The sequence below is a fragment of the Aphidius gifuensis genome, linkage group LG3 (assembly GCF_014905175.1).
Source record: "Aphidius gifuensis isolate YNYX2018 linkage group LG3, ASM1490517v1, whole genome shotgun sequence".
In the NCBI taxonomy this organism is placed as follows: Eukaryota; Metazoa; Arthropoda; class Insecta; order Hymenoptera; family Braconidae; genus Aphidius; species Aphidius gifuensis.
In genome coordinates, this window is record NC_057790.1 from 1,792,507 (window position 1) to 1,814,953 (window position 22,447).

A 22,447-nucleotide genomic window follows, 5' to 3' on the forward strand; every position below is an offset into this window, starting at 1 on the left:
TTTGTTTTTCTTTTCAAGGATAGTGTTGTTTTTTTTTTTCAAGTAAAATAACGATAAAAAAAATAATAGTTCGTTTTTTTTTTTTATCAATATACGCAACAATAATTATTATTGATAATAAAAGAATACAAAAAAAATAAAAATTGTATGAAAATGTTTATGCACTTGAAGGTTAATATTAATTATTCAAAACTACTTTAGATTAAAAACATCAATTGTACAATATTATCCTTAACCTTGTACATGAAAGAAAAAAAAAAAATTTACAATTCCCGCCATTTAATGTGCATTCTACCTTATCAATAAAAACTCAACCGCCATGTTTGCAATTACAACAACGACATATGCGAAGGTTTTATACACCCCCCCCCCCCCAAAAAAAAATTTTGATAAGTTATACCTTAATTAAGAACCATGTGCTTCTCCTAAGTACTGAAAAAAAATCAGGCATACGTTATTTGCATTAATTAATTGAGAAATTATATCGAAAAAAATTGCATTTTAATAATCAATATCAATCAATATACTGATGTCAATATTTTACTTGATTTATGTACTAAACAAAAAATAAATTAATGAATAAATAAAATAATCAGATTGAATTGTTGATTTTTTTTTTTTTTTTTTATTATAAATATTTAAAAACATTTTTGTATTGAATTATTTGCTACATTTATATTGTAAAGAGACACATGTAATTATACATTGAATTTGTAGAGACTAAAGTATTTTTTCATTATAAATTACAACATTTAAATATTGTTTATTTTGAAAATCTATAGAATAATAAATTCACAGTGAAAAATTTTCAATATGAAAGTTAATTTAATTGTATTTTAATTAACTATGACAATACACTAAAAAACTTATTATTTATTTTTTTTAAAAACAAAAATTTTTCTAAATATAATTATTAATTTACTTTTTTTTAAATTTATATTTAATTTTATTAAATCAATTACACCACATTGTTTTAATTCACACGAAAGAAAAATAAAAAATTGTTTAAATTGAATTTTTTTTATTATTTACTATTAAGGAATACAAAGTCTATGATAATTGATGTCTTTTGATTTATTTACAAAAGAAGAAATTAGATAATAATCATTTATCTAGCAAATTTTTTTTTTAAATGTTTTTTTTTTTGCTGTATATAAATAATTAGCAAGACCAGAATAAATTAATTGACAAATTCAAATGTAGACAAGATATATTATTACAAGAAAAAATAAAATAAAAATAAAGTACAAAAGAAAAAAAAAAAAAAAAAAAAAACAATACAATAAAAAAAACTTATTTTATAGATAATAATTCTGTTCATGTAGATAAAAATTTACACTCGCTACGATGATATAATTTAAACCGACATAATTGCTGAAATTTATCGACTAATTCAACTCAAGATGAGATGAAAAAATAGGAAAAAAAAAAAAAGTCTATATGACATAATATAATTGTTGTCGCATCGAGGGTCTGTACAAGAATTATTTTCTTTTTTAGTTTTTGTTTGAAAAAAATATATATATACTTGTTTGAATCTTCAATGTTTAAAGCGACATAATTAATTTGCAAATGCAAATAATCATCTTAAATAATGATTAATTTTTTAAATAGTTATTTTATCAAAGGGCTTGGGCCAAATAGCCTTCTATCATGGATTAACTGTGCCATCTTTTTTTGGGTCATCATTCATGATGTTTGATTTATCATCCTTGTCATTATCTGAATGAAGAAAAAACATAATAAAATTAAATAAATAAATGAATGCTATTTAGCAAATTATAAATATTAAATTAAAGTAATAAATAATATAAATAAAATACCTTTAATATCAGGTTTAATATCATCTTCTTTTTTAGCATCAGTCTCCATTGGTTCTTGTCCTTTTTCTAGTCTCTGTCTTTTTCTAGATCCTTTGTATGATCGATTATCTCGTCGACCACCTTCTCCTTCTTCCTCACTATCACTGTATTCATTATCATGCTGTATTCTTTTATCAATATCTCTTTGTGGCAGTCTTTCATCAGGATTAATTTTATCATCAGCCTCAGAATCATCAATATTAACACCATCATCTGGTATTGCTTGTACTTGAACACCTGGTGCATGTGGTAACATTCTCAAATTTTCAAATAAACGTGTTTTAATTTTTTCCAAATATTCACCAGTATTTTGATTACCCATATTTGATGGACTAATATGTAACTTAAAATCAGGACCAAAATATTCAAAATAATCATTATATGGTAATTCATTTGCAATTTCACAGCCAAGTGCAACTGATGTTTCATATGTCCAACATCTTGATACATTTCTTATGGTATAACCACCACCACCAACCATTAAAAATGGTAAATTATATTTTTTAACAAATTCAACACATTTACCATGACCACGTACAGTTAAATTGAAACAACCAAGACGATCACCAGTTAATGAATCAGCACCACATTGTAATACAACAGCTGATGGTTGAAATGTTTCCATAACTTTTGATATTATTGGTACAAATATTGATTCATAACTGTCATCATCCATACCATCTCTTAATGGTATATTAACAGCATAATATTTACCTTTACCAGCACCAATATCACGTAAATCACCAGTACCAGGAAAATATTCACCATATTTATGAAATGATACAGTCATAACTCTGTCTGTTGTATAAAATGCTTCTTCAACACCATCACCATGATGTACATCAATATCAATATAAAGTACACGTTGATGATATTTTAATAATTCTAAAATACCAAGTACAATATCATTGACATAACAAAAACCAGATGCTTCACTTTTTTTAGCATGATGTAAACCACCACCCCAATTAATACATATTTCAGATGCTTGTTTATTTAATTTAACAGCTGCAGCAACTGATCCACCAGCAGATAATTGACAAAATTCATAAAGACCATCAAATACTGGACAATCTTCACCAACATTAAAACGTTGCATTTGTTTATTATATTCAGACATATTATCTGGTCTTATTGAACGTAAAAATCTTATGTATTCGTCGCTGTGGAATTTTGTCATCTCATCAGCAGTTGCTTTATGAGGACGCTATAACCAAAAAAAAATCAAACAAATTAACAAATTAATTTTTTTAAATAATAAAATACCATTATAAAAATTTTTAATAATAAAATATTAAACAAATTATTAAAATAATGAAAAAAAAATAATAAAATCTTACATAAATTTCCATTTTTCTGTAGAGTCCATAATTCAACAAAAGATTATGGGTCATACGTATTCTGTGTGGTTTCATGGGATGGCCCTGTCCATAGTAATAATTACCAATGTCACCTGAAATAATTAAAGACAAAAAAATATTAATAAACAACTCAAAAAATAATATAAAATAAAATATTTAATTTAACAATTTATAAAATAAAAATTAAAAAATATTTTTTATAAAAATTAATAAAAGATTTTTTTATTTATAAAATAAACAAAGATGGATACGTTTATATGAGCATTTTAAAAAATTTTTGGACAAAGTATCTAAATTAAATAAATCAATTGGTATAAATTATAAATTTGGCTATTAATAAAATGCCAAAATATTTAGTAATATAATTAATATAAAAAAAATAAATAATGCTTGTATATTCATTGTGATAATGGGTTTTAAAGACGTTAAGGCGAGAAATTCTCATGTAAATTACGGTTCGACCACGAGCACGGCGTCCTCGGTAAACTACGGTCATTGAATTATTGAGTCATGAATTTGTCGCTTTATCCATCAAAAAACCATACAATAATTAGATAAAAAAATGATTTGTTAATTTTTTTTTTTTATATATAATTATCGATTAATTTAGGACAATAAATTATTTAAATTTGGGAAAATTTAATAATAATTATTATTGAAAAAAAATAATTTATAAAAGTGTGTACGTGATGAATGCGCCGACTTGGCAAACATACATTTGTTAAGCTCTCATAAAATTTTTAGCGGGATCGAATATAATTAATTTATTTTATATAAAAATGATTATTTAGTACTTACTGTCGTAATAATAACACACTCGTTTACGGCTATGTGGTTGTGTTGACATTTTTATAACTTGTATTTATATTTTATTATAAAAAAATTAATGTTAATTGTAATTTTTGTAAATTGAGAGAGAGAGAGAGAGAGTACCTTCGGCGAACCAACAACTCTCAGACTACACTGAGCTGAGTACACTCACAAATATATTTACAGATTAACACACACTAATACACTATTGTTCGTTTGTGTATATGTATTATATATGTTTACACAAGGCATCTTTCCACCATCATCTTTCCACCACGCAGTATAGGGATGTGTGCGATAAATATCAGACGATATATCGGAGGACCCGATATCGACGATATATTTATTCGATATGAGTAGGCGTCAAACATCGGATATTCGATATCACTTTCGGAATATCGGTTGATATACCGACTGAAAAACTACTTACCAATAAATTTTAATGGCGGCTTGAATGGCCACAGCCAATCAAACATCAAAGAATATTCGAACGTATTAATTTGATTGGCTGTGAATTTATGAGTGTGGACTTTGAGTTTTAAATTGACAGTTGACAATTGATAATTAATAATTGTTAATAGCGAAATCATTGGAAATTATAAACAGTAAAAAAAAATGAGAAATTGTGTATTTATTATTGTATATAGTAATGTTTCAATAAAATGTTGATTAATAATTACAGAATTTTATTATTATATTTTCTGAGTAATGTATAATAAAATTAATAAATAATCTTTGCCAATGATCATTTTAAATTTATATTTATTTAAGATATTATAAAATCAACAAATCAATTGAAAATTATATTTGTAACAATAATTTTTTTAATAACCGTGAGTGTGACCTCGACCAAGAAAATTTTCCGTTCTCATAAAACTTGTGTTTATTCATATTTGGCTGAATTCTGGTGAATTTTTTTTTGATAGTTGAAATCATTAAAAACATTTGTTAATACATAATAGAAAACTTGGTGAGATATCAGGAGAGATAAATGTTGATGGGGAAGACGCTGCTGTTGAACTTGAAAAATCATTTGAAATTATTTTTAAAAATGGATATTAGTTATGATTTTTAATACTCAAATTAATAGCTTAATTTGAGCTAATATAACATTAAGAAAAGTATTGCTGGAATTTAATTTTGGAAAATATTTGTTTTTTTTTTTCAAGCGTCTATTCTACAGAAAAAATGTCAATGATACATCTAATGAAATAACAGAAGCTATATGTCAGGAAATGGACATTATTAAAATTACGTCCACGTAAAGATCTTGTTGAAACTCTACTTCATGAAATGATACATGGTTATTTATTTTTAACAAATAATAATCGTGACAGAGATGGCCATGGACCAGAATTTTGTATGAATAGAATTGATAATTCAGCTGGTACTGCTATATCAATTTATCATACATTTCATGATTAAGATAAATTAAGATGTTGATAATGCTACTGTTGCTCCTCGAACATCAACAACAACAACAACAACAGGTAGAGTGTATATAACAAACAAATATTTAACTTAAATCATGAAATTCTTGTCTTTATATGAATATTGTTTGGGGATGCATTACACTTTGATATATATAAATTTTTATATATATATATTATAAATAATTGATTGAAAATAATATCAATTGACTTGTATAAAAATGATGGTGTTTAAATTATTTTTTGAAGTTAAAAAAAATGTTGTTTGTTGAATCTATACATATAAATATCAATGAAAAAATTTTTTTTTAAATTTTTATATTAATTTCATTGTTTATAGTGGATTTTAAAATTGTACTTTTAAAAATTTTATTAGTTCTCATTATATTGGTAATAATCGTAGTTAAAAAAAAGGACAGAAGAAGCAAAAATATTTCCAGAAGTCTCAATTCGAGATAAATCCGGAGAAAATAAAGGTTTTTCTTATGTTTGAATTAACTGATGGCCCTGAAAAGGGCCGATTGGTTTTTTTTTTGTTGCTGACTGTTTACTTGGAGCTGGTGTACTTGGTGACTGCTTTGGTGCCTTCACTGACAGCATGTTTGGCAAGTTCACCAGGAAGTAGAAGACGAACAGCTGTCTGAATTTCCCGTGATGTGATGGTTGACCTCTTGTTGTAGTGAGCCAAACGGGATGCTTCAGCAGCAATACGCTCGAAGATGTCGTTGACCAAGCTGTTCATGATGCTCATGGCTTTTGATGAGACACCAGTGTCAGGATGAACTTGCTTCAACACTTTGTAGATGTAAATTGAGTATGATTCCTTCCTTTTCTTTCTCTTCTTAGACTTGTCAGTCTTGGTGATGTTTTTTTGAGCCTTGTCGGCTTTTTTGTCAGCTTTACCGCTTGCTTTTGGTGGCATGATGAATTGTGTTGATAGAGTTCGATGTTTACTTGACGAGAGACAAAGTAGAATATTTTTTTTCGCTGCCTGGAGCAACATATATATATGTACACTTTTTTGGTTGGGTTGCGCACCAATAGCGTGACAGAACGAGCAAATATGACAGTTCAGAGATTACACGCATCATGATTGTGGCACTGTTTACAGTTTTTTTTTTTTCCTTGTTGCTTCAATAAAATTGTAAACAGCGCACCAATCACGTGAGAGAACAGAGCATTTGTGAGAATTGACGCAACGTGATTGGTGCGCTGTTTACAATTTTATTGAAGCAACAAGGAAAAAAAAAACACCCAAAAGAAAGCACCTATCGGAGCATTGGAGCGCGTACCACGTGCAGAGACCACGTGTGCAACTGACCCCGAGAAATGCTTAAAAGCAGATAAAAAAAGCAAAATACGGTACAGTCGCACGTTGGAGGTCATACAACGTAGTAATTTTCATCATGAGAATCAATATATGCTATTTTATTTTAATCCAAGTGATGATTCAATCATTCACTGGAACATCAGGTAAATTATAATTCTTAAACCTTAAAATCCATCAGCTTTTTCTATTTTTTTTTTTAAATCAAATATAGGGCCGGTTTTTTCGTCCAACATTACAGTTAACTAAGGTTTAAACTCTAGTTAACTAACTAAGGATTTGGTTAACGACTGCGTTTTTTATATGCTTTAGTATTGAATATATCAATCGATAAGTAGTTAATCCTTATAGTTAAAGTTAGTTAATGCTCAGTTAACTGTAATGGTAGACTAAATAATCGGCCCATAGTAGAAAAAAAAATAAGAAAAAATTGTAATACATATAATAAAAATTAATAAATATTATTATTTTTCATTTTTGATAAATAGCCGCGCCAGCGTTTTTGCGTGATGTTGAAGAGGCGGTTGAAGGCGGAATCATGGAATTGATAAAAGAAGTTAAAGTGTTAGTACTGGTTTTTAATGTATCAATTGAAAATTTATCGAAAGCCGTTAAAACTGAAACAAAAATTCTTACGTACGCTTACAATACTGAAGTTGAACATATATATAATGATGTACAATCATTGAAAAATGAAATTTCAGAAAATTCAATTGTGAAATTGGTATTAGAATATGGAAAAAAAATCATCGATTATTTTTCCATTGTAATTTCGTAAACATCAATTCATCATGCCACCAAAAGCAAGCGGTCTTCTACTTCCTGGTGAACTTGCCAAACATGCTGTCAGTGAAGGCACCAAAGCAGTCGCACCGAGTACACCAGCTCCAAGTAAACAGTCAGCAACAAAAAAAAAAAACCAATCGGCCCTTTTCAGGGCCATCAATAAACTCGAACGTAGGAATCACCTTTATTTGAAAAAAAATATAAAATTGATTTATTAAATAATTATCTATTTGACAACATTAAATTAGTTGGACAGTATAGCCAAGCAAGGGCCATTAATGGGATATACTTGGCAAACAATCGGTCCATTATTGTGTTGCCAAGATTGGCAGCCTTGTCTTGGCCAACGTCTGGCCATTAATTGGCTGGCCATTCATCATGGTTTGTTTTAATTATTATCATTTATTATTCATTTAATGTAGACTAAACAAATAAACAAGTTGTCGTGGTCAAATTTATTTTATATTTTTCTATTATCAGTATTTAAAAAAAAAAATAAGATTATCTATTAATCAATGTTGTTAAAATGTTTGTTTTCATAAACAAATTTATTTATCAAAAAAATTTGTTTTTAACAAAAAATAAAATAAACAAGTCAGTTGTATTACTAAATTTTGTAAAAATGAATTTATAAATGTAGTCTCTTATTGTCATTCAACGAGACAAGATTTCAGGCTGATTAATAATTATTGATAGTTTAAATTTATATAGTTTTCAAGTATATTCAATAATATGGCAGACAATAATACTACATATATTGGTGGTCATTATATTGCTAGTGTAATTGGTGTCATTGGTATCATTGGTGTAGCTGGTAATTTAAAATAAATCGACATTATAAAATTATTTATTTTTATTTCAATTAGTGTTAATTAATTAATTTATATATATTGATTTTTTTTTGTCTTTTTTAGTCAATTTAATAACTATCATTGCACTTTTACGTCAAAAAGCTTTACGACAAAATGCATCAACTGTGTTTGTAATTAATTTGAGTATATCAGATTTGATATATGCATTTAGTGGTTTACCACTTTTTATGATTCGACACTGGTCAGATGGAAAAATAAATAATGATTTTCTTTGCTACATGAATGCTCTATATCATTTGGGGCATTTTACACGCTGCATGCTTAGTATGTTGGCAATAACATTAAACAGGTATTTAAAAAAAAAAAAAAATAATTTATCTATAATTAATAAACATTAAATTTCCTTGAAATAAAATTACATTTTTAAATTACAGATTTATTTTAATTTGTAAACCAACAATTTATGCAAAATTATTTACAATTCGTAATACAGTTATATATTCAATTGGAATTTGGATGATGAGTATTTTACAACTGGTACCAACAATGACAAGTCAATGGAATCATGTTGGTCGTATCACTGAAAATGTAACTTGTACAATTATTGATAAAAATGGAAATCAAAGTTCTTCTATTTTAGCTTTTAATACTGTCGTACCTATTATTATCATAATTTTTTGTTATATTTGTATTTATATAAAAGTTAAAATACGTGATAACAATGAGTCAACTAATATGCCTACTGATATTGAGACAGTTAAAAGTAGTGATAAAAAAAATTATGAAAATGGACCAATGATAAAATTGATGATGATGATGCTTATATCATTTGTTATCATTTATTTTACGCTACCAATATCTGTTATTCTTGATCCAGATCGTAAACATGATGCACTACGTTCAATTGCAGTTATAATATATTCTACTCATGTTTTTATTAATCCATTTATTTTTTATGGAAATAATAAAGTATATAGATTGGCTTATAAACAAATGATTTATCCACGTTTTCCATCGGAAAATACAAATACTAATTAAATATATGAATAAATCTCTTTTTAGCCTTCATGACTTATTTTATTTTATTTTATTTTTTTATATTTTTATATTTTTTTATGTAGGTATGTATTATTGATGACATAATATTTATAAAATTTTGTAATCATATTTTTTGTTCAGGTTGTTATCTTTTGGTTTTTTTTTTATTTTCATAAATTTTAAGTGTGTATGAAAATTGAAAATTCAGAAACATGTTGACTATTTTATTTTTTTTTATCAGTGAAAAAATAATTAGTAGATGACGTGTCTACTGTATATTTTTCAGATTTTCATTTTACATCCTTCATTATTAAAAGAGTTATCTATTAGTTTTCATGAGTTTAAATCTGTTAAATAAATACTCATACAGATGAGTTGTGATATTTATAAATATTTATTACAAATAATAATTGTTGTTTTCGTATAAAAAAAATTTATGATTATACTATTTTCATGTATATATATATATTGTTTTGTTATTAGACTTTTTATTTTTCTATTATCAGTATTTCAAAAAAATAAAATTGTCTACTCGTCAATGCTTTTATAATGTTCGTTTACAAAAACAAATTTATCTTATCAAAAAAATTTGTTTTTAACGAAAAAATAAAATAAACAACTCAGTTGTATTACTAATAATTTTATGAAAATTAATTCGTCATGACAGTCTTCTATTGCCGTTGATACTGTTTAGTTATCCAAAGGGACAATATTTTAGGCTGATTAATTATTGATTGTTAATTTGAAATAATATATATTTTTCAAGTATATTAAATAATATGGCAGACAATAATACTACATACATTGGTGGTCATTATGTTGCTAGTGTAATTGGTGTCATTGGTATCATTGGTGTCATTGGTAATGAAAAATAAATCAACATCATTAAAATTATTGTTACCTAATTAATTTATAATTTATATATATTGTTTTTTTTTTTTTTAGTCAATTTTATAACTATCATTGCACTTTTACGTCACAAAGCTTTACGGCAAAATGCATCAACTGCGTTTGTAATTAATTTGAGCATATCAGATTTAATATATGCATTTAGTGGTTTACCACTATTTATTATTCGATACTGGTCAGATGGAAAAATAAATAATGATTTTCTTTGCTACATGGATGCCCTATATCACATAGGACATCTCATACGTTGCATACTTAGTATGATGGCAATAACAATAAACAGGTATTTAAAAAAAAACTAAAATCTAAATTTCTTATGAACAAAACTTTAACTTATGAATTTTAATTACAGGTATATTTTAATTTGTAAACCAACAATTTATGCAAAATTATTTTCAATTCGTAATACAGTTATTTACTTAGTTGGAATTTGGATGATAAGTATTTTACAATTGGTACCAACTACATTAAAAATATGGGGTCAAGCTGGTCGTTCTACTGAAAATGGAACTTGTAAAATAATGAATAAAAATGGAAATCCAATATATTTTATGATAGTTTTCAATGGTGTCGTACCTATTATGATTATAATTTTTTGTTATATTCGTATTTACAAAAAAGTTGAAATACGTGATAATAATGAGTCAACTAATATGCCTACTGATATTAAGGCCGTTAAAAGTAATGATTTAAAAAATTATGAAAATGGGCCAATGATAAAATTGATGATGATAATGCTCATATCATTTGTAATCATTTATTTGACGTTACCAATATCTAAAATTCTTGATCCGGATCGTAAATGTGATGCACTACGTTCAGTTGCAGTAATAATATATTGTACTCATGTTTTTATTCATCCATTTATTTTTTATGGAAATAATAAAGTATATAGATTGGCTTATAAACAACTGATTTATCCACGAGTTCCATTGGAAAATACAAATAGCACTTGAACAATTAAATAAATCTTTTTTTTTCTTTCATAACTCATATCATTTGTTTTTTTTTTAATAATATATTATATATTTTTTATTTATAATGTATGCATATGTATTATTTATGAATCGTGATATATTTATAAAATTGTGAAATCATATTTTTTGTTCAGGTTGTTATCTTTTAGTTTTTTTTTTTTATTTTTATAAATTTTAAGTGTATATAAAAATTGAAATTCCAGAAACATGTTGACTATTTTATTTTTTCTTATCAGTGAAAAAATAATTAGTAGATGACATGTCTACTGTATTTATTTTTCAAATTTGCTTTTTACATGTTTCATTATTAAAAAAGTTATCTATTAGTTTTCATCTGTTAAATAAATATTCATACAGATGAGTTGTGATATTTATAAATATTTATATTAAATAATAATTAAATTTATATATTTTTTATTTTTTTTCATTATTAAATTTTTTATGTTTCTATTATTTATTATTAGAATTTCAAAAAAAGAAAAATTCTTTATCAGATAATAATTTTAAAATATTTATTTTTAACAAAAAAAAAAATTTATTTATCTTATCAAAAAATTTCTGTTTTTAACAAAAAATAAAATAAACAACTCAGTTGTATTATTAAATTTTATAAAAATGAATTTGTAAATGCAGTATTCTATTGTCATTCAAAGAGACAATATTTCAGGCTGATTAATTATTGATAAGTAATTTGAATTTATATAGTTTTCAAGTATATTAAATAATATGGCAGACAATAATACTACATATATTGATGGTCATTATGTTGCTGGGGTAATTGGTATTATTGGTATCATCGGTGTAACTGGTAATGTAAAAGAAATCGACATTATAATATTATTTATTTTTATTTCAATTAGTGTTAATTAATTAATTAATATATATATTGATTTTTTTTTTGTCTTTTTCAGTCAATTTAATAACTATCATTGCACTTTTACGTCAAAAAGCTTTACGACAAAATGCATCAACTGCATTTGTAATTAATTTGAGTATATCAGATTTGATATATGCATTTAGTGGTTTACCAATTTTTATTATTTGGTACTGGTCAGATGGAAAAATAAATAATGATTTTCTTTGTTATATGAATGCCTTATATCACATAGGACATTTTACTCGCTGTATGCTTAGTATGTTGGCAATAACATTAAACAGGTATTATTTAACAATAATTAAAACCTAAATTTATAAAATCAATTGATAAAATAAAAAATTTTATCGATGAATTTTAATTACAGGTACATTTTAATTTGTAAACCAACTATTTACACACGATTATTTACAATTCGTAATACAGTTATGTATTCAATTGGTATTTGGATAATAAGTATTTTACAACTGGTACCAACAATGACAAGCCAATGGGGTCAAGTTGGTCTTGTTCCTGAAAATCGAGTTTGTACAATAATTGTTGGTAAAAATGGAAATCCAAAATATTATATATTAGGTTTAAATACTAGCGTACCTATTATTATCATAATTTTTTGTTATGTTTGTATTTATATAAAAGTTAAAATACGTGATAATAATAAGCCAACTAACATGCCTACTGTCATTAAGACTGTTAAAAGTAGTGATAAAAAAAATTATGAAAATGGATCAATGATAAAATTGATGATGATGATGCTTACGTCATTTGTTATCATTTATTTTACGTTACCAATATCTATAATTATTGATCCAGGATGTAAAATTAGAGCACTACGTCCAGTTGCAGTTATTATATATTGTACTCATGTTTTTATTAATCCATTTATTTTTTATGGAAATAATAAAGTATATAGATTGGCTTTCAAACAAATGATTTATCCACGTTTCCCATCTAAAAATACAAATAGTAATCAAATAAAATAAAGTAAAATAATTTTTAATTGTTGTTAATTATTCCAATAAACTTTTTAAATTTCTCAAAAATATTTCTCAAATAGATAAGCTTTTGTTTTTTTTTTTCTAATATAAATCTAATTATTTTATTGACTTTGTCAAATATTAATTAAATATTTGTATATAATTAAAATTAATAAAATAGTATTTAAAAATTAATAATTGAATCAATTCATTTTTTTTTCTTTTTGTATAACAATAATGGAATAATTAACAATTGTATTTAGTATTTACAATAATTGGATTTATAAATAGTTATTTTCAGTTATTTTGATGACAACAGATGGCGATTATGCCGAGTCACGTGATCCATCTGGAAAGAGACAGAAAGAGAGGCACAAAAAAAAATAAAAAAAAATAAAATACGTCATGTTTGGCCGATAAAAAAAAAACTACAGAACCGGCAGCGTCCATTTTCCTATTTTGTGTGTTTTTTTGATTGCTAGTGTTGTTGTATGTGTACATTATTTGTGTAATTTCGGCATCGTATTAAAATATTAAATATATAACTATTATTATAAAATCTATAAAAATAAGTGAGTAATTAAATCAACAATTAATTATAAACAATAATCAGTCAAGCATACTACATTGAATCTTGATACAATATTATATTATTGTAAAAGTAACTCCAAATTTCTCATTGACGTTTCAATTGACAAAATTTACTTGTTATAACTCAAAAAAAAAAAAAAAAAAAATGATAACCTCAACTGCATTATTTTATATAAACGATAAATTAGCAAATAAAATGATTATATTTCATTAAAAAAAAAAACAAATTGAGTAATTTTAATTGTTAATTTTATTTCAAGTTAAAATGGAAGGTGCACCACCAAGTCGAGGTGGTTTTAGAGGTCGAGGTGGTGGTCCAATGCGTGGACGTGGAAGCTTTGGTGACAGAGGAAGGTAATATGTCAATAATCATTTGTTATTATATACAAACAAACTTGTCAATATCTATATTTATCATGTCAAACTTCATTTGAAAAAAAATAATACATTATTATTTTTAAAATTTTTTTACAAAGTAAATTGATATTTATTTTATTTCAAGGGGCGGCCCACCCAGAGGAGGAATGATGCGAGGTCGAGGTGGTCCTGGTCCAATGAGAGGTAGTCCACCAGGTATGAGAGGTCGTGGTGGTCCTCCCCGTGGTGGTCGAGTAACATATATTTCAGGGTAATTTATATACCTATATTTATTTATAAAATAATAATAATAATAACATGAAAAATTAATAATTATTTATTTAATTTTATTAAGAGGACCACCAGAATCAAGTTTATCTGGTCCAGGTGCACCACCACCAGGTATGAGTGGTCCATCTCGAGGTAATTCACGAGGTTCACCAGGTGGTTTTCGTGGCAGAGGACGAGGTGATTTTAGTAGCCGTGGTGAAAGTCGTGGAGGTGGATACAGAGGACGTGGTTCAGGAATGGATAGAGGTGGTGGAAGAGGTTCAAGTAATTTTTCACGTGGTGGAGGTGGTCCACCAAGAGGCAGTATGGGTAGAGGAAATGGTGGTCCTAGTTCTGGTTATAATGATAGAGGAAGTCGTGGTAATGGTGTTGATCGTGGTAGTCGTGGTGGACCAATGAAACGAGGTAGAGGACCACCAGGAGTTGGAGGTCCACCAAAAAGACCAAGATATGATCCACCACCAACACAAGCTGTCAATGGTTATGCTGCACAACCAACAAGGTATTTGTTACGTAGCCAGAACGATTTGCGTCATCTACCTATTGGATTTGTCTAAGAAAAAAAAAAAAGCTGTCATAGCTCTTTAGCCAATAGACTGTATATCTTCATTTTTTTTTAAAATCATTATCAGAGCCGTTTAATATCAAAAATATTATTATTTTTTTCTCTAATTTCCCGTTAATTTTAAATCTATATCTTGAAAATTAACAGAGATATTGACTTTTTTAAAATTTTTAATTAATTAAACAGTCAAGGATATGGTAATCCAGGCAATGGATATGGTGGTCAACAACAAGCAGCACCTGTAAGTGGATATGCTGCTGGTGGCGGTGGTGGTGGAGGTAGTGCATATGGTCCTCCACAAGGTGGATATCAACAATCATCATATCCAAGTTATGAAGCTTATCCAGCACCAGCTGATTATTCACAACCAGCTTATCCAGCACAAGCACCACCAGACAACAGATATGTACAACAAGTACCTGTCACCGGTGGATTTAATTCAGATCCTTACAATTATGGTAAAGCACCACAACAAGGTCAGTAAAAAAACAACAATGTTTTGGCTGATTCATTATTTATAAATAAAAAAAACAATTTTTATAATTGTTTTTTTTTTTGTTAATCATAGTTTTTTTTTGTTTATACATATATTAATATTTTTTTATCATTATTTATAGTGGGTTATCAACAAGAATCAGTTGCACCAGTACTTGGTGGTGGTGGTGGTGAAGATGGTGGTGGTTATCCAGGTAATCCTTATGATGATCAATCATGTAATCCAGCAGTTATGACCGGCAGAGGTGGCTACTCAACACACTACGGTTAGTTGAATAATCATTTGATAAAAGAATTCTATTTATAGTTGAATTGATTGTTTGAATTTTGTTTTAAATAATTACAGATTATTCAAGTCAAGACGGAGGTTATGGAAAACAGGATTATGGTAAGTACCAGTCAATTGAAAGCCAATACTATTGAGCGAAATACTAATTTGGCCGGTACAAAGTATAAATTTTAAAAAATATACATAAAACACAGAAAAAAAAAAAAAAATCTAAAAATAATAAACATACCAATTATTTAAAATGTTTAAGATCATAATATTAAGTTTTTAATAATTAATTTGAAAGACGAAATTTAATAATAATAAAAAAATGGAAAAATAAATCCAAAGAACAATGGGAATGACAAAAAAAAAAAAAACATTGTGTGGACATTTATTTATAATATTTTTTAGCTTTTTTCGACGGTTTTTTTTTGTCGCTTGCACAGTGACACATAGGCGTACATAGTAATTTTTTGAATATAAATCTTCATTGAAATATATATACGATACTTTCGTCAAATAAATTAAAATATAAATGAAAAAATATATGGAAAATAAATTAGATGATAATTTGAAAAATAAATTTAAAAAAAAAAAATGACCGGAGGAGCTATCGTTGTTCGCAGGTGGCAGTGTTGGTTACCAAAACGTCCAGTCCCAGCGATACTATTAAATAATTAAATTAACATTTAAACAAAAAAATAATAATAAACAAATTCATTTATAAAATGCGAAAATAAATTTTACAAATTCAAATAATTTAATGCTAAAAGAATATTCAAAAAAAAAAAAAAAAATCTCAACACGCATTTACAGATTTTGACACTCTTTAAAATTATCAGTCTTTATAATTAATTGTGCTTAAATTAATATTTATGACTCAGGTAAATTTTTCAATTCAATATTTATTCAATTCAACTTTTTTTTTTTTTTTGTCTTGCATTTAGGAAATTTTAAATATTAAAAAAAATAGTTGCATTTTACGGAGTATAAATATAGATATAAAAGTAAATAAATAATTTTAGATAAATATCCGTATAAATAAATAAAAAAAACGTTTTTATTCAAAATAAATATACGTTTTTTTTTTTCTCTTGTCTTATTAATTAGAATTTTAGGTTTTAAGAATAATAATTTCGTATTTAACGATAAAATTATTGAAAATTTTAATAATATAAATATTGTCTAGAAATAATTTAAATTTTCAATAGGCTAAGAATTGTACGTATTACAAAGATAATTAATAATAAGAAAAATTTAAATAATAATTGAAAATACTTCGGATAATTTAGCAACTTGTCGTAAGTAGATGAAGAAAAAAAAAATAAAAAAAAAACACATTGCTCTGTCATGTGTGTGAGATATGAAAAAAAATTCAATTCAATGTATTTTTTTGCATTTAAAAAATTTAAAATAATAAGTAGAAGTATAAATATATAAATATAATTAAATTATTTTAAATAATATCTAAAAAAAAATAAATGAAAAACATTATTGTTCAAAAATTTTTTTTTAATTTAAAATCATCTATTTGCTTGGATAATAAATATTATCGATAATTTTATAAATAAAATTTTATTTTAAATATTTGACAATCATGAATCATTTTTATTTTATAAAAAATAAAATACAATTTTCAATTCTTTTTTTTTTCCGGAGAAAATTATGTACACTCAATTCTCACACACCTGGAGAAATGTTAAAATTTAATTTTTTTTTTTTTTTAAATTCATGTACAAAATAGCAACTTTTAATAATTGAAAAAAACATTTTTTTAATAATTATTTCGTGACGAAATCAGATCAATAGTTTTATGTACAATTTGTATAATAAGTTATCTAAAAAAAAAAAAAATATCTATCGACTGTCACATTTCTAAAAAAAAAAAAAAAAAATAATAACAATACAAAAATCTGTAAAAAAAAACAACAAGAAAATACAATGAAAAAAAAAAAAATTATAAATGAAGAAAAAATAATAATAAGAAAAAACAATTAATGATAATTCGAAAATTAAGAAAAATTTACCAAACCATTTATACCCGTACTCTTTTTTTTTTTAGATATTTTTTTTTCTATTATTTGTTTTTTTTCTTTTTTTAAAAAAAGCTAATTTTAAATATAATTATAAAAAGATAAAAATAATTTTTTTTAGTACTTCCTCTCCTTTTACAAATGTAAATATTGAGTGAAAGTGGATAAAATTAATAATAAAATTATTAAATATTAATTTATTTTAAATACTGCATAAACCAGCACAATTGCCCAATAGGAAAAACCAGTGAAAGCAATTAATAACTGACCAACAAATTGAAGCACAAAAATGGCAAGTAAATTTATTAAAAAAAAAAAAAAACAAAAACAAAATTTACAACGACTGATCCAGCACTGGATAAATATAATTTGATAAGCAAAACAACTCGAGATAAATATATGCATTGACAAAAATATAATTAAATTAAAAATTATAATTTTTTATTGAAACGAAATACATAGAAAAAGATTTTAAAAAAAATGGAATTTAATGGAAGAAATTCCGAGTATTTTTTTACTCAATAAATTATTGTCAATATGCATTTAATTAAATTAACATTGGAACAACCAGATCTTGCAAATAGACTGATCGTAGGTATTTTTGTACTAAAAAATTTTGTATTAAAAAAGAGATCATACGCAACAAATTTTTTGCAATTTTTTTTTATTTTGAAAAAATATTTTATTCACGTTATTATTTTTTATTTTTTGTACATAATTTTAATTTTTTTATTTCACTTATTTAGTAGCTATAATAATAATAATGCATAATAAAAAATAAATGGTAAAATCTCAATTATATAGAAAAAACAAATAATAAAAAGACAAATTGACAATATTATTTTAAAAAAAATATATTAATAAAATGACAATGATCAACGTCAAAATAAAGAATGCAAATAGACCTCGATGATCCAATAAATCAGGTGAGTGAAAAAAAAAATAAATATATATCGTACTTTGTTTGTGATTTAAGGTAAAAATATAAATAATAAATTTAATTAAATAAATACCTATATAATTAAGTGCAAAGTTAAATAAATAAACAAAAAATATATATTTATAAAATGAAATAAAATATACAATTAATGATAATTTTCTCTTTTTAATTAAATATATATATTAAACCGTTATTAAATTTTTTTTCATAGTGATTATTTATAAATACACTATAAAATATCATAAAATTGATATACAGGTATAAATTCAATAACCATCAATGAATAAAAGATAAAAATAATTTTAAAAAATTTCTTGAATAATACGAATTATCAATATAAATATAAAATAAAATTATAATAATCAAAAAAAAATATATATATTGGAAATAAAAACCAAATAAATAAACAAAAAAAAAAAATTCTAATTTTTTTATATAAATTTTTCTTGTGCGAAAATAATTTATTAAATCGTTAGGAAATAGTCGACCACGACTTGAACAAAAAAAAAAAAATAATTGTTAAATAAATTTTTTAAAATAAAAATATCAAAGTACAAATTGAGATAAATGTCAATGAAATTTTAATGACGATCACACAACAAACATTAACGAGTCAATGATAAATTGAATAATTTATTTTTTAATTATTAATTTAGATATTAAATTTTGTTATTTTAAAAATTGAAATTTGCTTATTTTTGTTTTACTAATATATATTTTATTTTTTCTTAGGATAATAAATCATCATCATCTTCATCATCAACTGGAGTTCAATTAACCACATGACTGGTATCAAGAAAATTATTTTTCAAAAAAATAAATAAAACTTGAACAAGTTTTTCGATTGTCTTGGCAAACAACAAAGGTACACTACTTGTCAATCGACAAAATAAAACTAAATAAAACCAAGTAAATTAATTGAAACATAAAAAAAACATTACTTTATTTATCAAAAAGAAAAAAATAAAAATAAAACTTAAACAAAATCATAGATATTAAGTACGAAATAAAAAAAAAAACGTCAACGGTTTGGTAATAATATTTGAGCTATTTTCGGTATGAGTTGAACGAAAAAAAGAAAAAAAAAATTAATAATAATTAAAAAAATAAAGAAACAATTAAAAATTATTAATTAAAAAAAAAAAAAAAAACATGAATATGATGAAACAATCACAATTGTCTGGCTGGTAACCATTTGCAAATATATATATAAAAAAAAAAAGTTATTAATGTTATTATTGCTTGAAGACTAGTAAGTCGACTTGATGTTTTATGATCTTTTTTTTCCTTGATCAGTCGACAGTAACATCACCTGGATATAGCTATATCCTTCTTGTAAATTAACAAGTCTAAAAAACAAAAAAACAAATAAATTAATAAAATTATCGAAACAAAGTTAAATGATAATTATTGTTTTATAAACAAAAATATAATTATTATTATAAATTACCTATTTTTTTCTTGTTGTTGAATTTGAAATCTATCACCTCTTTTCATTGGTACAGTAACAGTTGTATGACAAGATGCCTCAGTTGCAGCAACAGTTGATGATGTTGAACATTTTGTTAATCTTCGTGTATTTGAATAACCCTCAGAATCCAATAATATCCAATAAGAAAAATGACTGGCTTCACCAAGATAAAATATCTGAATAAAATTCAAATGACATTTGATTGATGTAAAATAATTTTTATTTCATTATAAATCATCATATTTATAATGTACAATCATCATCATCATTGTACCTGTACTGATATCATATATAATCCATTTGCTGTAACTTCAATTGATTTTTTATCTTCAACAAGATGAAATTTATTAAAACCATAACCACTTTCATTTCTTTTAACCCATGGTCCAATATGACCATCATCACTAATATGTTGTTCTGGTACACCACCAATAAATGTTGCAAATAAAGGTCCTGAAATAATTAATTAAATATATATTATTCATAAATTTATATTATTTATTAATCTAATTTTAAAATATATATATATATTCACTAAGAGGATTATTATTATTTGATAATTAATTGCTACGAAAAAGCAAACAAGCAAGCAAGCATTGTTAGTTGATTCAGTCACAATGCGGAAATTAAAAAATAAGAAAATAAAAAAAAATCTAATGAAATAATTGTTAATGTGTGTTAATGTCTTTGTCTTGATTTTTTTTTTTTTTTCCATTAACAATTAAAGTTCATACAAATAACAACAATAATCGTCCAAGTGTACCCAATCGCCTGCGATCGCCTTTTAGCTTCCTCTTTGTCTTTAGTTGTTGTTGTTTACCTCTGGCCTCGTCTCTCCTAGATCTTCCAACTCGTAAATCCTTCATCAAATCATCACTATTAATCATCGACGTACCTTCACTTGTATTTTCACTATCAACAGTTACAATTGATCTTGAGTATCTTGATTTATTGACTTGGCTTCTTTGCTTATTATTATCATCATCATCATCATCATGATTGTTATCAATTTCAACAATTGCTAGACCACTTAAACTATTATCAGCATCATTATTATTTATGTTATCGGTCATGTACATCATTGAATGATAAGCATCATCATTATCAGTATCATCCTCATCATCATAATCATTTAATTCATTATTTTTTCTATTATTATTATTACGATTAATAGTACGACTTAAATGTTCATATTTTAATAATAAATTTTCCAAATTAACACTTGTTGAGGTAATCTGTAATTTTAAAAAATTAATTTTTAAATAATAGGTCAGTATCACAAATTTTATTATGCATTTTTTTCTTTATTTATTTACATATCACATTCTCAAGTTATATGATATTTATATTGAGATATTTTTTCTTACTAAGCCCATAGTATTTTATTGTTTCTTATCAACATGTCTTCCGGTGACAACAAATTCAAATAATTAATCATCAAAATATTTGCTTGCATTAAAAATAAATAAATAAATGTAATAGACAAAAAATTTTTAAATACCTATATTTTTGAAATATGGTTTATTTTTTATAAATGTAAAAAATATAATTTAACATTAATAAATACCTGTGCTTCCAAATTTAGTACTTCTCTTTTTAATTGTGTAAATAATATCAAAAATAAAATTGCCATTAATACAACAATAAAATTAATAAATTGTTGATAAATTTTTGATTTATTAGCAATTGATAATATTGATGCACTTATACTGACATTGTATTCAATATTATTACCAACAGATTTAATTCCATCATTTATTTTAATTGTTGTATCACTTATTAATTTTTTATCCATCATAATTATCATGCTTCAAATAAATTTAATAATATTATTATTAAATTTTAACTTCCATTGAAATTATAAAAACCTATTTGAAATAAAAAATTAATATTAATAATATTTATTAACAATATTTTTTATATATAAATCATTAAGTTAATTTTACTTTAAATATATTTAATTAATTTAATGTGATTGTATGTATATAAAGAAATAAAAAAATGTTTGGTCTCTTGATCCGATCGCTTCAAGAATAACGTGCCAACTGAGCCAAATCCAGTGTGAATGCAATAAACAGCGTGGCCAAGGTGTACAATTAAATACCAATGTACTCTAATCACCACCAATAAATGACATAAAATTATTTCTATATATTTAATTTTAATTACATCAAAACAAATGCATTTAATTTTTAAATTTTTAAAATATTTAAATTCAATTTAATTCACATGAAATGACGCCAAAAAAATATGCTAAATCCAAATAAAAA

At 24.7% G+C, this 22,447-nt stretch overlaps 4 protein-coding genes across 11 annotated transcripts; 1 reads left to right on the forward strand and 3 right to left on the reverse strand.

Moving 5' to 3' along the window:
• Positions 1-1,544: 1,544 nt before the first annotated feature.
• On the reverse strand, positions 1,545-4,299 carry LOC122851345 (histone deacetylase HDAC1-like). The gene is made up of 4 exons (XM_044150503.1): positions 4,022-4,299; positions 3,203-3,315; positions 1,824-3,069; positions 1,545-1,722 (listed from the first exon to the last, which is right to left on the reverse strand). Exons 1-4 carry the CDS (start codon positions 4,068-4,070, stop codon positions 1,652-1,654), a joined length of 1,479 nt encoding a protein of 492 aa, XP_044006438.1. The 5' UTR covers positions 4,071-4,299; the 3' UTR covers positions 1,545-1,651.
• A 1,711-nt stretch (positions 4,300-6,010) lies between these two features.
• On the reverse strand, positions 6,011-6,385 carry LOC122851346 (histone H2B-like). Its single transcript, XM_044150504.1, has one exon. It carries the CDS (start codon positions 6,383-6,385, stop codon positions 6,011-6,013), a length of 375 nt encoding a protein of 124 aa, XP_044006439.1.
• Positions 6,386-13,579: 7,194 nt separating this feature from the next.
• Positions 13,580-19,798, forward strand: LOC122851347 (glycine-rich protein DOT1-like). 7 transcript variants are annotated; one of them, XM_044150511.1, is made up of 8 exons: positions 13,580-13,735; positions 14,015-14,108; positions 14,257-14,382; positions 14,467-14,904; positions 15,154-15,425; positions 15,585-15,728; positions 15,809-15,850; positions 19,439-19,798. In XM_044150511.1, exons 2-8 carry the CDS (start codon positions 14,020-14,022, stop codon positions 19,441-19,443), a joined length of 1,116 nt encoding a protein of 371 aa, XP_044006446.1. In that variant the 5' UTR covers positions 13,580-13,735; positions 14,015-14,019; the 3' UTR covers positions 19,444-19,798. The 7 variants fall into 7 exon arrangements, with proteins under 7 accessions (XP_044006446.1, XP_044006443.1, XP_044006442.1 ...); XM_044150508.1 differs by lacking the exon at positions 19,439-19,798 and adding an exon at positions 16,360-16,645; XM_044150507.1 differs by lacking the exon at positions 19,439-19,798 and adding an exon at positions 16,360-16,645 and having other exon boundaries at positions 14,272-14,382; positions 15,154-15,443.
• Positions 19,271-21,972, reverse strand: LOC122851349. Of its 2 annotated transcripts, none has more exons than XM_044150514.1 (5): positions 21,745-21,972; positions 20,998-21,412; positions 20,452-20,630; positions 20,157-20,353; positions 19,271-20,055 (listed from the first exon to the last, which is right to left on the reverse strand). In XM_044150514.1, the coding sequence occupies exons 1-5, from the start codon at positions 21,970-21,972 to the stop codon at positions 19,977-19,979; spliced, it is 1,098 nt and encodes a 365-aa protein (XP_044006449.1). In that variant the 3' UTR covers positions 19,271-19,976. The 2 variants fall into 2 exon arrangements, with proteins under 2 accessions (XP_044006449.1, XP_044006448.1); XM_044150513.1 differs by having other exon boundaries at positions 20,941-21,412.
• Between the last annotated feature and the right edge of the window lie 475 nt (positions 21,973-22,447).